This window comes from Falco cherrug, chromosome 4 (genome assembly GCF_023634085.1).
Source record: "Falco cherrug isolate bFalChe1 chromosome 4, bFalChe1.pri, whole genome shotgun sequence".
NCBI lineage: Eukaryota > Metazoa > Chordata > Aves > Falconiformes > Falconidae > Falco > Falco cherrug.
In genome coordinates this window covers 28,377,461-28,393,603 of record NC_073700.1, presented here as the reverse complement: position 1 = coordinate 28,393,603, position 16,143 = coordinate 28,377,461, and the positions used below count along the sequence as shown (strand labels likewise).

Here is a 16,143-nt window from a genome sequence, read left to right as displayed (position 1 = left end):
GCTTTAATTCCTTAAAGCACCGGGGATGAAGATGGAGGCGTCCGTGAGGGACCGTCTTTTCCTGCTCCGTTCATAAAGCGGTTCCATGCAGCCGCTCAGGCAGGCGAGCTCAGGCTGGGCCTTGCAGGGACGGGCGCTCTGATGGAGATCCTCTCCGTTAAACCCCTCCAGTTTCTGTTTAGGGTATCGGGTTTTATTAAATGCCTGTTTACCTATAGAAAACCACGATGGAAAAATAAACCAAGTTGCATGTGAACTCGTAATCCTTTCCAGCCTCAAAATCGTGAAATCACTGCATCCCACACACATTTTTACATAGGAGTTGATCCCTACAGCTTTCTGAAAACACAAGTCCTGCCCTGCATCCCTCCAGGCCTTACTACCAAACAAAAGCCTTTCACAAGGTAACCACACAGATCATTAAGCTGAGTACAACTTGTACTGGAATCCCAAGAAAGGGCAGCTACGGCTAATACCCTACAATACGTGCCTCTGGATTCAAGCAGCCACGCACAGACTAGTAATTACACCTCCGAAGACAACAATTACTCAGAGGGTCAGTGAGACGGATGATTATTGTAACACAGAGAAATTAATAGAAATGTTTAATCCAAAGTCCATCTAATCCCAGAGTCCACCTCGGACAAGGACCTGTGGTAGCACTTCCCAAGGAAGACTCACTGTTTGCAAAAAAGTAACTGCTATTCCTACCGGAGGTTGTTCAGGAGCATGCCGAGAAGCCACCTGCAGAGCCTGAAAAACTCTTGAGCCGAGGGCACCGCCACACACAGCAGACAACTAGCAGCCTCCTGCCAGCATCACATGTCCTGAGAAGCAACAAGAGATCCTCCCCCCCCTAAAAAAAAAACTTAAGGAAAAGCCAAACACAAAAGACCTGCTATCTCATTTAAGACAAAACTAAGAAAAACTCGTTTGTTATCTTTATTTTTCAATAGTACATTTAAACAACTTCTCAGGACTAACCTCCTCAGCCAGTCTGGCCATGCAGAAAACATTTCCTACGTTATACAGATCACCTATGACAACACATACAACGGGTCGCGGCTGTACTGTAGAATAGCGAAGGGAAGTTGTATAGGAGGAGGCAGCCGGAGTTACGCAAAAGCATGTGGCACAGTGGCAGCGCTACAGGTGTGTTAGCAGAGGTGGCTGACTGGGGCTCCTGGGTGGCACAGGAACAGGAGGGGGTGGTTGTACACAGCTTCTGACCATTCCTTCCTTCTTGGCAACATTTAATAGCAGCGAATAGTAGCTGAGCTAGAGACCCCTCCTGTGGCTAAGAAGTGTAGTTGCACGTCTCATCTACCTTCAGAGCTGCGTTTTGTATCTTTGCTAATTAAGGTGCCTGAAAATAGGAGTTAGATATCAAAGCATGCACTCAGTATTTCGTGAACACATCTTGTGGCCATGCACGATGAGAAAAACTAGCCACAGGACCTCTGAGAGACTAAGGTTGGAAGAGCACAGCACGCCGTATTCTTATATTTGATCAAAAGTCTTTCCCTGCAATAAATACAAATTAAAACCAGAAAGCTCAAGTGTTCTCAAAGCGTCTCAGCTGACCACAGCCCATGCAATTAGTTCAAAGACTTGGAGGAGCTACTTCATTAAAAATCTGACTTAATTTCAACAGTATCTCAAGACATGCAGATGCCAGACCGTGTGTGTTTATCAAACTAGTACTTAAAAGCCCTTCCCTGAAGCACTTTCGGTGAATGCTTTATCTACTGATTCTACAGGTGGGACCTGACTTTGAAAATTCAACAGCAATCAGAGTTTAACAGCACAACTACCCACGTCAGAAAAAGGAACCTTAGCAGTTCTCTAACTTTAAAAGCATTTGCCCTCTTAAAAATCAAATTAAGAAAAATAGTGTAATATATCATTTGAAACTATTACATAGCTATTTCTACCATCCTTTTGATGTGAGCATGGATTTGTTTTATCTACTTTAGATAAAAAAACAAGAGAAGATGTAGCTGCTATTTGCCAGCTGCACGTATTACTTTGCTTCTAATTCTACTGATAGAAAGCCATCCTGCAGCTCTCAGCAGCTACATCCACGCTTACTAATAGGAACTAGTAGCATAAAAGCTCAGCCACTACAAAGTGGGCATTTCTGGTTCTTCTCCAACTTCACAAAAGCATCCTGCATACATTCTCCCTCGGCAAGTGAGCCCTTGGCAACGAAAGGCGAGCCATCCACATTTTTGTATAGGTGGCAGTTTGGGGTTAGTCATGTGCAGTCCTTTCTCTGAGTACCGCACATGGTTGTAAACACTTGGACAACCCAGCTTTGTGCTTGAGCCCACAGCATTACTAATCTACTAATTTAACACTTCCACAGTACCAGAGAGGAAAATTGCATAAGTATGTTCAGCATTGAAATCACTGCAGAATTAACTAGGAAAAAAAACCAAACCCTTCAAAAAATCGTAAGTATCTTTAGCTACATGACTGGTAAGGCAAGTTATGAAAAAACCCAAGATTTGGCTTTAAGATCAGATGTAAAAGTTGCCTTCAAATATGGAAGTCTCTATGATAGGAAGCACAAGTACTCAGTGGTGAGCTACTAACACTATGGACCTACGCTGTGTTCAATACTAAACTGCTATTTTATACTTTTAAAAATATCGTTCACCACCTAGACATCAGCCTGGGGACATCTCTTCTCCTAGAAAGCATACCGCTGTCACAGAGGCTCTGCTAGAATTAAGACACCAATTTTACATGAAAACCCCAACAGTTCTGTATCAGCACTGGAAACCATTAAATGGAGTATTTTCAGCCATGGGTGACCTCAATACATTCAAGCTTCACATGGCAAGAGCCAGAAATGCTTAGCTCCCACTTAGGCTCCTGAAAAAAAGCTGGCAGGTTAGCAGTAGCAAGCAGCTCCTAGTCAGGCATTTAAGTAGGAAGCACTGGATGCTGAGCTCCTCACATTCTGACTTGATGACAGGTTTATTTATGCCTGGTAGTAGTAGATTTGCACTGACATGAAGTGTTCCAAAGGTGTTTTAACAGTGAGAATCTCCAGATACATGACAACTACAGAAAATTAAAGAGCCCATTCATTTAAGGGGTGAAGCACTTAGAAGAATCCAACGACAAAGTTTCTACATTTAAAATAGTGAATTAAAAACCAGATAGCATTCCAGCACGTTATCGCCAAATAAAATCCTGCGTTTTGAGAGCTGTATAGAATTCTGTTTATGTTCCACATAGAAATTATTTTCTTTGGAAACAAAGATCTATAGCATCACCTTCACTTACACTGATTTCCACCACAGAAAAGTATTAGCCTGTTGAACACCTTCACGCCAATTCTATAGGAACAAAACTTTTCATTTCTCGCAGCGTTAACACCTTCATATCTAGAATCCTCCAGAACACCTAGGGTTTCTCCGATTATCCTTTTAAGTCTAATAAGTTTGATCTAAGAGCAGATGTTATTAGGAGGTATTTTGTACCAGAAACTTAAAATCATAAATAGCTGTCACATATGGATTCCCTACAGTGATTTCTGCTTTTCAGCAAAACCGCCTTACAAGGGCTCGTTAAGACGCCTATCCTTTTGGGAAGAACACAGCTCTTATTTCACCATTTAACAGACAGCAGCCTGCTACACTGGACATATGCACGTCATAATGTAGAGAATTTACTTAAACTCCACCCCTCTCCCCCCACCACACATATGATCAATCTGCACTCTGAGCCAACTTTAAATACAGAATAACGAACCAACAATTATCTTGTAAGTGAACCAACACTAGTTTGTATTCTTCCCTGAATAACACTTTTTTGCAGAAGGAAAATAAAAAGGACTGCTACAGAAACACAGCAACATTCAAACCCTTTAAAACAAAAGGTAGATTATTTAATGCATTAACGATGTTAATCTGAAGATAAATAAATCCACAACAGACTTTTAAGTTTCTTTTGAGATTTCCTTTTTCTTTGCAGAGAATATTTCTGATATTATACAGTACTGAGAGGGTGTTCTTTTATTTTCTTAATGTCCAGGTGAAAAGCAAAGCTCAGTTCTCTCTGCTCTCTTCGTGGAACTCCTCAATGCCCTATTCCAGGCGTGATTCTTTCATAAGCTTTTACTTGAAAGCGGAGTGGTGAGCAACATTCATTTCAAGAATAACTGGATGGTTTGGTCCCTGAGTCATCTTCTTGAGAGCCCATACTCTGGAAAGGAGAGAATTATTTCTTTTCAAAAACAGGTCTGAAGGCTTATCTTTGAGACAGACAGTTCTTTGAAGCTAACAGGTATGAAAATAAAGTGCATATGAAATAACGTGCACTTCCTTTTTGTTTTTAAGCACGATGTTTATGCATGTATTAATAGTATGTAATTAACACTGTAAATACTGACATTCAGTGCAACATACTCACTGCACTGAATCTCTTACATACTCTTACATAATACTAAATCAATTACCTTCTGCACAAACTGAGGGTTCACAGTGATCTCTTGATCCATGGCTTTCAGTCGTTCATCAAGCTCTATACATTTCAGCATCTTAAAATAAATATATAAGTTGATTATTTTGTCCAGCTTGTACACGATCTTCAAGATATTTTATGGCTGTGCTATGCAGAATCAACAACTTTTCCCATCACAAAAGTTCCATGTCAAAATGTTCTCATCCGTCATCTCCCAAACAAAAGCAGCAGACCATTTTTTATTCTCTTTATTTTAATCCATGTCTTCCTAACAAACCCTTTCAAGGCCACTGACAGACAGTCCCATTAGGGTCAACCATCTCAACCTATAGGCAGGCTATTGACAGCCAGAGGAAGTGGCTTGAAATCTAAAGCTCTAGAAACAATCTTTATAATCTATTCAATTCAAGGAATTTCACATCACCAACATTAAGCTGTCAGTCTTCTGAAACTTCTCAAACTGTACAAAAAATACAACAGGGAACACACTGACAGTAACTGACTTACCAATCTAAAACCTTTAAATGCCAGTACTTTGGAGGTGTGAAATTGTCAAATAGTGATTCAAGGTCCTCAATCTCTGCGTGTAAATTACCTACACTGGCTTCTCCCAGCAGTTCTCTGATTACAGACTAAGATTCTTCAGTAGGAATTGCAAAAGCAGTTACTATTTTAAAGATTTACCTCCTGATCAATGTTATGAAGCATAGCAGGATTGTTATATTTTTCAGGATTATCATGGAAACAGACCATACCATCTTTCTGATTAATACTTGCAAAGATTTCACCATCTTCTATCTGAAATGAGAGAGGGTTTAATGTAAGGTATCACTAAGAACAGAATTTCAGGTAACTACAACACACAGACTCCTTGTGGAATCATCTTTAACTTGTTTAGTTTTTATTTCCTAACAGCTTCCTGAAGACAAATGATACTTTCTGCCTAAGATAGGGCATGCATCTTTTAAGACTTAAGTCTTAAAAGAACACTCTAAATGCCACAGCAGACTGACAGTATTTCCTTCACTCTGAAAAATAACGGTTCTTCAGCCATTCAGCACACACACAGCCAATCTAAACACTTAAAGACTTCTTACGTTGGATCAATTTTTAAATTAGGATAGTTTAGCCAAGTCACAAGACTTACCATGTGGAGGACGTATTTTTCTGCTTCTTGGGGCCCTGACAACTGCACTCGACTTGCCATGTCTTGTAACGACAATGTTAAAAAAGTCTGAAATTCAGAAAGTATCAAACCATTAAAACAAGATGTTAAGAACTTTCCCTATCCATCCTCCACGGCCTATGCAATCTTATTTTTGAAGTCCAATGGGAACCAACAAGTGGAACACCTAGTTATTACTTATAAAAGCACCATGAGAGCGGAGTCAGTTCTTCCTCCAAAGACTTTAATTTGTTAGTTTAGTCTGTACACATGCACAGTGCAATGGGAGTCACGACTCCATCTCAGCAATTCCTTTTTACCCCAGACACAGTCCTGACATGTCCAACCTCTTCCCTCACCTTTTTACATGAATAAGGTGACCTTCCATCCCTTGAATTTCCTTCAAGAGATGCGCACATTGCATTCCTTCCGAGGTTAGTTCTACTGCAACAGGCATCATTTGAGCTTGCCAAAAGAGAGCTTTCCCCTGATCATCTTTAAGGATTAATCTGATCTCTCAGCTGAAGGAGCATATCACTCCACTGCTTCTGTTTTTTCTTTTACTTCAGACACTTCCAAAATCTGTCCTATTCACTCACTCTTCTCTAATGAAGTAGCCTGTGAAGTTCAGTTTTCCTATTTTTCAAATAGAGATGCAGGTCATTGGGTAGCAGTGCTTAAAACTTTTTTGATTATGTATGAAAATCTCATGGGCAAACACCTCTGACAGACATACTGAATCACCTTTTAAATAGTACGTAAGTAGCCAAATTAATTGGTTTTTCTATACAGAACATTTTAGTCTCATTTTTTTCAGAGACACAAATCTTATTTTTAGTCATTTCTGTGACATTACAACATTATCATTTTGCTGTGAATTTAATACATTTCAGAAATACACTCTGAGAAAAACTATTCACAACTTCTCAGCAAAACAAAGCCCCTACATCTTACCTTGGTTAGCCTCTGAATATTCTTTTTGTAGAGAGATGACAAGCATTGCTTAACCAGCCCCATATTGTTATCCCTTGTGAATGTTTCACTGTGTTTGTTCACGAGATTTCGAAGCTCCGAGGGTTTATTGGTTGAATAAACTTGCGCTAATTCATGGTAAGCATTGCTAAGGGGCTGCAATTAGAAAAGTGAGAGAACCCTCCTTAAAGAACAGCATGTTCAACCAGCTTCACAAAATCTATTCGCTCCTTCAACATTAGCAGCCATGCAGTCATAGAACTAAATTTAAGTAGGTCAAGAATCTCGTAAAAATACACAATGCCCATACATGGCTTCATGGCAGTGATAGATCCTCATACACTAAATCTGTACTACTGCAATATAAGATGTAGTAAACATCACTCAAGGAACTCTGTGTAACAGTACTAGTTACGGCACTGCAAGGAAGAGTCCGTGAGCTGACCAGCATACGAAGTAAGCTGAATTCAAGGCAAGTAGCATATTGACTAGTCACAGCCCATTATATTTGTTCTATCCCCTAATACACAGTCATCCTTGACCACAACACATCACAGCATGGACAACACAAACTTAGACGGCGAAGACTAGTTCACCTGAATTACTTTAAAATGGCAATTGTTTGAGCTTGCTTATTAGTATCTGAAGTTAGAAGATGATCTTTGGAACTCTAAAAGTTTGGTCACAAATCAACAAAGTATTAAATAAAACCTAACTTTTTAAAGTGTGTTATTTACCTAGGATCAGAACTCTCTTGCTAGCAGTTTTGTCCTCCACCCTACACCTCCTAATCAGAATGCTTATGGACTCCAAACTTGCAGGTTTTTCAGAAGCTTTTACTCTTTATAAAGCTGGAGTTTTGGAACAAACCATTTAGCATTTCATACTTTAGCTGGATGAAGTTACAGGTTGAATGTTTTTACAGGGACACTGCATATTGAAAGCCAAGTGAAATTTGAGTCTTGCTTGAGTTCTAACACAAAACACTATCAAGGGATGTGCAGTATCAGTGAAGAGAACATTGGTAAGTACTGCTCAACCCTGAAGTTTTTTTTAAAGTTAAGTTTAAAAACCTGTATCGCCAATATGAAAAATACAGTTTGTAACAGATGTTGAAGTTGCCAGACAATCTTCAGCTACCATACGCTAGAAAGGCAGCAAGAGGTTGTACTCCAGCACATTGTGCATTATTTCCCGTGATCTGCGGTGTTAAAGTAGTACCATCAAGTGAGGGTAGGAAAAAAAGTAATTTACAAATTCAGATTTTTTTATTCTATTATTTAGCTGTATTCACAAGACTTACCTTAATGAATCTACCAACTATCTGGGAAGTATATTTTGGTAGCTGCTGAACTTTGCCAAGTAGTATCAAAGAAACTAGAATATACTTTTTATACGATTCCAACATAATATGACTGACTGCCATGGCTGGAGTAGTTATTGCCTAAGCAAGAAAGAAAGAAATGGAACAGAAATTTAGGATACTTACTGGTAAATCCTGGTAGCTACCACATTAACAAAAATCTCAGTTTAAAGCTGCGTGCAGAAAGGATACAGTGACATATGAAATTCACCTTTGAGCACTAAAGCTTAAGAAACTTCTGTCAAAATTATCAAAAAATGCCCTAAAAAAGTAAATTCTATACAAACTACTCAAAACATAGCACATTACAGTGATGCCTACCTTAAAATAACCCTGTTTAGATATAGACCAAGGAAAGAAGCTTGGATTTGATCTTAAATTGTACTAGAAACCACCTGTAGCTACTTGTTACCAGGAGTGATTATACGGTTCCTGTAGAACCTGGATTTACAAAGATCCTTAACAAGGTTTTATAAACCTATTAAACCATCAGAGCTCCTATTTAAGTATGCTGAAAGAGGTCTGCAGAATAGGGAAAAGGAATTTTAGTTTACTGTGATACTGCTAGCTACTCAAGAGCTGACCCTTGTTTACAGAAAAGAAAAATGCCACACCAGTTTATTTTGCACATTTGACAACATTTCCCTCTTGTACACACAGAAAGTTTTCCCAATTTTGTGATTTTCTCCTCTTTCACAGAAAAAGTAAAAACATAAAATACTGTAATAGCCTTGAAGAAGTGTAACTCCCCTCATAAAATTAGCAAGGTCTTAGCAAAACCACTAGGCTATTTTTTCTTTAAGAACACACAATTCTGACTGTTAGCCTGTGAACTGTTTCTATGCTAGCAGTAATAAGCAGGCATCTGACAAATATTTATAGGGAGATAAATTTAACATCAACCTTTGAGTTGCATAGTTCTATGGTGGAACGGTTACTTGGCTGTAAGAGACCTTCTTAAAGGAAAACACCCCTAAAGACTTAGTTTGTTACTTCACTTCATATGCTGAAGAGTACAGAAGAGCTAATAGTGAATACTAACCCAAATCAGTTTTTACGTATCGCTATGACGAACACATGCTAAACCAAAACCTATGTGAATGATGAACAACGGTATAGATCTGTTAGCAGAATTATATCCTTAAGGTTAAATATGAAAATAAGTGGAGGCTGCTTGTACATTGTCAGGTTTACAGCTTTTATTACTATCCTCGGTGGCAGTTCAAAGATGATACGTTCTCTCAGCACTATTACACATGCTACTTTTGCCTTTCAATTGATCACACTTTAGACTTACCATTTTATTTAAAGTTACCTGTTCATAAAAGTAGAGTGCTCTTTCAAAGTTCTTTAGCCCAGTGTATATCATCCCACCATAGTAGTAGTAACATAAAAAGTGCTTCGCATCATATGCCCCATTCTCTTTACAAATATCCATCATGTCCACATCTAGATACGGGAGGGCAGGTTTAAAGCATTTTGCTAACAAACAGAGCTACAAGAAAATAAATCAAGTTTTCGTAAATTAGCCATTTCCATTCAAATTTCCATAAGGAAGAAGTTGAAACCAAGTTCATAGAATCACAGAATGGTAGAGGTTGTACTATTTAATAAAGCTCACTCCTCCAAGAGTGGAAAAACAGTGCACGTCAGTAGTGCTGTTGCACAAATTATTCATGATACCCTTAACACTGATTGTGAACTGTTATAAATTATATGAATCCTTAAGAAATTAGACTTTGACAAAGTTGCTTGTAACTCCAGGCCTTCCAGACTACCGTGTTGGCAACACTAAATATTGCACTAAACATTCCTGTCCAACCCTAAATCCCAGGAGCCAAGAATGAGACACAAGTGCAAATTCAGGCCAAAGACACAGAGACAAACATGCCTTCTGTCAAACTTGAGCAAACAGTAACTGGATGTTACACTTATACTGCCTGAGACAAGCTGTGTGTGACTTTCAGCTCAGAGAGAAGGGATGCCAAAGAACTTTCAGAAGTTACAAACAAAACCAAAGGATCTGGGGACATGCGCTGAACATTTAAAACAGAAGGGATTTTTTTTTCCAGTATATTATTTATTACTTGGGGGAAAAAAACAGTTAAAAGCCATTTTTACATTGCAATATGTGAACATGCATTTCCTCAAAGGGTTATAGGTATTTTTTAAGCATTTACTTTCATAAAAAGCCCTTACGCATCCCTTACCTGGCAGAGATCTGCATGTATTGAGGTCAGCTGGTTTGTGTTCATCTGCATCTTGTCTATGGCTTGTCTGAGAATGCTAATTCCTCGCAGGGGCTGTCAGAAATTACATCTCTTTCAGATAATTTCTCATAGATGGCAGCACATTGGATCTTATGTTGACACTTACAAATGAAAAATAACACTAATTGACAGGTTCCATTAAGTAATACTTAACTTGAGGTTCCCTTTTTGTAGGATACTGCAGTCTCCCAGAAAATAAAATTAACCTTGGCTATACAACTTCTCCTGATAAACTAAATAAAGTGATCAATTCTGATCCACAAAGCCAGCCTCATCAGAAGTACAGTAATTCGTAACAATAAGAAAACCTTTCTTGACTCCATGGCACCATCTAAACTCCCACCAAGTAACAAAGGCAAGGCTCTCGCCTTACTCCACTTAGACCAGACTTGATCTCTACTTCTATTTCAGGCTAGATTTCACTGAAGTGGCCTGAAAACATCAGTATCTTAGCAACAAAAACACTGGTCAAAACCCAAGTTTCCTTTACATTTTAAAGCATTTCATTAAGAGCATTATATAACACTGGTGAGAATAACACTGAAACTAGCATCACTGACTCACCAACGCTAATAATTTTTACAACTCTCTCCTACTCACGCACACACTGTCTGAAGAACATTCTTGGTACTACACACCTCCTAGTTTGCATGACAGCACGTGTTTTCAGGTGACTCTTCCCCCCAAGATTTATCTTCCTTACGCTTTTCTTAAAGTAATGTTAAAATCTTGGTTAAGGTTCATTACCTCTCAGTAAACTTAACAAGTAAGGAACTGCACAAAAATATTTAATGTGAAGTTAGTGGCAAATCTTTATGAATTGAATAAGAGACTGCTAACATTCCCTTTAAGAGCCTGGATGTGTAAGTAGTTTATTTGTACTAGATGACACTTGCTTACCTGTTTTCTCTCCACAAGGGCATTTGTTAACTGGTGGCACAGGCCAGCAACTAAATACAGTAAAAAGCAAACAAAAAAAAACGAACACAGTGAAAAAACAGTAACACCAAACTATCCAAAAACACACAAAGTCCAAAAGTAAGCTTAACTTACAAGTGTCTGTTGCATATCTAATGTGTTCCCCGTTGCAAGTGCTGATAAAAAGCTGCACCTGTGAGAATAACGTTTCGAAGTCAGGGATGCTGGGCATAGAAAACTTGACAAACCTAAAACAAGCAAACAAACAAGAAGTTTAGCACTTAACAATGAAGATGAAGCTTTTTTATTAACCTCCAAATGTCAAGTCTCTGTAAGATACATGTAGATGCTTGCAAACAGATCTGAAGTGTGTATGACAGATGGCATACCATTTCCTCGGGAGCTGCACAACATTTGAAAATACACTTTCCACACACACCCCCATTCTCAGTCTCGTGCAAGTCACAATTTAGAACAAACTATGGTGAACAAAGATCACTTTATCTGGCACAATAGTTACAATCATAATAGAAACACTGGCTAAGGATGGTGAATTGTAATACTCGGCCACACAACTTCTCTGGACACTTCTGCCTATCCTACATCCACCTCTTCCTTGAATGTGCTCAACTATTCTCAACTATTAAATTATTAGATGTGTATCTCTTGTTAGGAGCTCTTTCTCTTCACTTCCAGTTCCTCTCCATCTCCAGCGGTTGCGTAGCACCCTGCCACCTTGCACATTGCTTCTTCTGTAAGGTGAACTATGATTACACTCATCTGAGGACAATGAAAACTCTAGCTATGCCTCCCAGAAACATCATAAAAACATACAGAAAAAACTCTGTTTAATGCTGTTGGAAGGTACACAACCCTGCCCATACTGCCGTTGCTATACACTGTAATATGCAATTCAAACCTACCTAGATCACGACCTATCCTTCCCCACAAGGTTTATTATGACTGTCCAGGTTACCCGCTGTCTCTGTCTCCCTTCCAAGCCTTATTCTACCAGCACAGGAGTTTGCCATGCCACACTTCCTGCCAGCAGAGCTTTCCTATATGCTCCACTGATACCATCCCTTCAAATAATATATTTTAAATATTATTTCTTATGAACAGTTATGTTCTTCCTCCACCTGTTTTAACGACTGCTTTCATATACTCTACAATACAATTATTCTGCTAACACAGTACTAACGCCCTGCTTTTTGCAAATTCCATAATGCATTTTCCTGAGATGCTAGCGAATTGTCGTATTAAGTGCATTATCTCTATGTATTACAGTCATTTTGTTTCAAAAGGATAATAGAATGAATGTCTTTAGAAGAGAACTTTAAAATAATAGTAGAACCTGTAGATGCTTCACTTGTGGTTAGGTATAGCTAGAAACAATAGTTTGAGCTTCAGGGCCAAATATCTTTACCCCTTACCTCAGCATCACCAAGACAATTCAAGTATTATCTTAAATTACAGACAGCAACAAGACCCTCAATGCTGTCTACAGACAAATACCCAAGAACTATGATAAGAACCTAGGCTTCGCTGGAGAAGAAAAAAAAACCCACCAGAAAAAACAAACAGGGTTGCTTCATGCTTACAGTTCAGCACATTTATGCCCTGCCAATCAAGTTTCAAAAGTTAGTTTTATACCTTTTTGCAGAACACATATAAAAAAATACTTAAAGACATAAATAAGAGAAATAGATACAGCCTTAAGGAAAACAACCCCTCAATATTACCATTTGACAGTAATGGCATTTACAAGCTCCAGAGGGGTTTTTTTTCCTTTTGGAAATACAAATTTGCCTTGGTATTTTTACTAACAAAACATGCATCATTGAAGGAAACTAAGCACCATTCTAAGAAATGCAAGGCACACTTACAAGACAGCAAGAACACCTAATGAGTGTTCCTGCACATCCAGGGCACCAAGCACCGTATCCAGATGGGAAAGATTTTTTGCTAGCAGTTCTCCGCTTTTATTGATCAGTTCACAAAGCTGGGTCATTTGCCCTGAAATACAAAACATCATTGTCAAACTCTAATTAGAGAGCACTCATGCATTCCCATACTTCTGGCTTACACCATCCTTCCCTATATAACCTGAGGAAAAAGTAGCACCACCCAGAGAATTTACTTTTCTTTAATACAACAAGCATTCATTTTCAACATGAGGTACCCACCACATGTTTTTTTACCAGGTGACAGCTAAGCTTCTGGCCTTTGGGATTGCAAAGGAAGGCCCCAGAACACAAACACAACATGAAAAGTGGCATCAGCTCACCTCGTTAGAGATGGGGCTTCAGGGTCTTGTATTAACGCCAGGCTCTCTCTATGCCAAGTCTACAAAACTTTGACCAGTGTACCGTGATGCCAAATTCTGCCTCATGTGGGTAAATCTATCTGCACTTGTGCCTTCTAGGCATTATGGGAAGAAACAAAACCAAAACAGTACAAAAAATAGTGTCCTCCTCTTTCTAAACCATCCAGTACCAGAGCTTGTTCCTTGCTGCTTCTCAAGCGCCCTATCCACTTTTCACGTCTGCTCATAAGCATTTTTTTTTGGAAGTAGACATTAAAGTTACAACTAGAGCACCTACAACAAAAGAACTTAAATATCTGTTCTTAAGTTTACTTTGCATACTAAAATCTACAATGTCATTTTATTTGCTGTGAGCTACGAGCACAGCATGAAAGGCAACTATTTTGTATTAGGAAGGTACAGCACGCCTGAAAAACCTTACAAAGGAAGCAGATCAATTACGACGAACTGATTTCAAACTCTTCCTCCCCCCACAATTACTTGAATCAAAACCAGGCCTTTCTGAAGCGGAGTATTGTTTCAACGTTCAATCCATGCAGATTAGGGAGAGAAAATAGGTTCTCTCACCCTCACAAAAATCTTTGTGAAATGAAGAATAGTGCCTCTATTTACAGAGATTTATGCTATCCTCGGTGCTCTGGCCTTTTCCTTTGAAAAAGAAAACCTGGGAAGCCCTAGCAATGAAATGTTATCTTTGAAGTAAGAGGGATCAGAAGTTCCAAATGGGGGACCAGAGTCCAGGAACTCCAGAAACGCATCCCCAAGACCACGCTCTCCATACATAATTAACACTCCAGGCATAAGCATGGAAAGGAAAGGAATAGGGCTTCTAAAAGGCTCTGTGGTTTGATAACGGTATTCAGGCATTGCAAAACTTGAGTTCTGCTGTCCTCCCTAGTAGAGAAATCCACCCATTCTACAGTTATCATCTATCATTCCACTAAACAACAAAGCAAAAACCCACCCCAACAACCTTCTACCCACAAACACACTTTGAAGAACTTACAGAGCAAGTAGAAATACCCATACCAGGCCCAACTAAATGTCCATTGATAACCACAAACCAACACATGCACACAGACCTCTGCGTGCTCTCAGAACCTCCAGCTGCCTGTCTGGTGCCTGGATTTACTTTCTCACAGAGAATGTCTACCCAGCGAGCGCCCGTAAGGTGAACCAGCCCCCCTTGAACCTTCTGCATCCATAAAACCTCGTAATAAAAAGTTCTCCAGCTAAATTACACGTGTACAAAGAAATCGCCTTTCATCTGGTTTGTACCTGCACCTTGCGGGTATAATGTGCCGCTTGTATCCGATATCCCCTGTAAAAACGCTCTGTATTTAATAAGTTAAACCAAAGTATGAGAAAGATGAAGCTCCACCCAAAAGTAAAGCCTGGGGCCACAGCGGAAAGCATCAATTTTTGATCAGTTCCAGGGAGCAAACATCCCACACACAGAGCAAGGGTCAGACAAAAAGTTCAAGAACTAGGAAACGCTGTGCCCACACACTGGAAAATGAGGAGCGTGGCAATGAAACCCCAGAATTCCAGCCAGGGTTATTGAAGCATTTTCTGAACACTTGCTCATGGCAACCCTGACGGGCCGCCTGTCACACACCTCTGTGGCCAGGCGGGACTCTCCCGTCCTGCTCTACCTTGTCCCCAGGAGCCAACGCTCCTGAGATGTGTTCTGACACCCATGCCAGCACCCGCACGCTCCCCAGTTAGGGGACAGGCCGGGCTGTACAATCCCAGTTACATCCCTGCGCTGCCCGCTGCTCCCCCCTGATTTTCCACCGCCGGTGCCGGTTCACGCCGCTCACCCAGGCCCTCCAGCCACCCAAAAGTGGTACCGTGCCGCTGCCCGGGAGAGGCGCGGGGAGCGCCGCGGAGCGCACGGCCACCCCCCCGCAGGCCCCGGCGGCTAAACGGCGCCGGGCTCTCCCCGCTGCATGCGGCCAGGGAGCCCCGAATCACAGCCCGGCACGGGCCCCGCCGCAGCCAGCGGCCCCCGGGAGCGGCCCCGCGCCGAGGGAGAGACAAGAGAGCGGGCAGGCCCCGGCCCGCCGCCCTCTCGGGGCCCGGCAGGCTCCACCGGCCGCCGCCCCCTCCTCGGGCCCCCTCTTCCCGCCGCCACCAGCCGGGCCCACACGCGGCTTCCCTCCCCCCTCACGGTCACCTTGGGCCGAGAGCTGCCGGACGCTGTTGACGAACTGCTCCAGGGCCGACGCCATCTTGGCGGCTGGCGGCGCGGCCGCGCGCGCTGCGGGCGGGCCGGGCGGGGCGGGGGGAGGAGGGGGCGGCGCGGGCCGGGAGCGGCGGGGGGAAGCGGGAAGGAGCCACCGCTACGGGCGCCGCCGCCGCCAGCCAATCAGCCGCCGATGCGGGGGCCGCGCGACGCCCGCCGCCGCGCGTCACTTCCGCCGCTTCGCCACCTCTCGCGAGAACCGCGGTCGTTATGGCAACCACCGCCTTCCCTCCACCCGCCCGGAAGCGGCGGCCCCGCGTCATGCGCAAGGGAGGCCCCTTGGGCGCGAGAAGCCGTGACTCAGCAGAGCCGGGGGGGCGGGGGGAGGCGGGCATCGTGACGCCATCGTGGCGTCACCCCTGCGCGACGCGGGCCCCGCCGTTGGGGCGTGCTCCCGGGGCCTGA

The 16,143-nt window shown here is 41.7% G+C and overlaps 1 protein-coding gene across 3 annotated transcripts; it reads right to left on the bottom strand.

The window, feature by feature from the left end:
• Positions 1-3,866: 3,866 nt before the first annotated feature.
• On the bottom strand, positions 3,867-15,824 carry COPS3 (COP9 signalosome subunit 3). 3 transcript variants are annotated; one of them, XM_055708066.1, is made up of 12 exons: positions 15,670-15,824; positions 13,051-13,180; positions 11,300-11,412; positions 11,147-11,196; positions 10,187-10,279; positions 9,292-9,471; positions 7,917-8,057; positions 6,596-6,769; positions 5,624-5,710; positions 5,161-5,274; positions 4,472-4,552; positions 3,867-4,218 (listed from the first exon to the last, which is right to left on the bottom strand). In XM_055708066.1, the coding sequence occupies exons 1-12, from the start codon at positions 15,722-15,724 to the stop codon at positions 4,165-4,167; spliced, it is 1,272 nt and encodes a 423-aa protein (XP_055564041.1). In that variant the 5' UTR covers positions 15,725-15,824; the 3' UTR covers positions 3,867-4,164. The 3 variants fall into 3 exon arrangements, with proteins under 3 accessions (XP_055564041.1, XP_055564042.1, XP_027656145.1); XM_055708067.1 differs by lacking the exon at positions 13,051-13,180 and having other exon boundaries at positions 15,670-15,778; XM_027800344.2 differs by lacking the exons at positions 13,051-13,180; positions 15,670-15,824 and having other exon boundaries at positions 10,187-10,347; positions 11,300-11,387.
• Between the last annotated feature and the right edge of the window lie 319 nt (positions 15,825-16,143).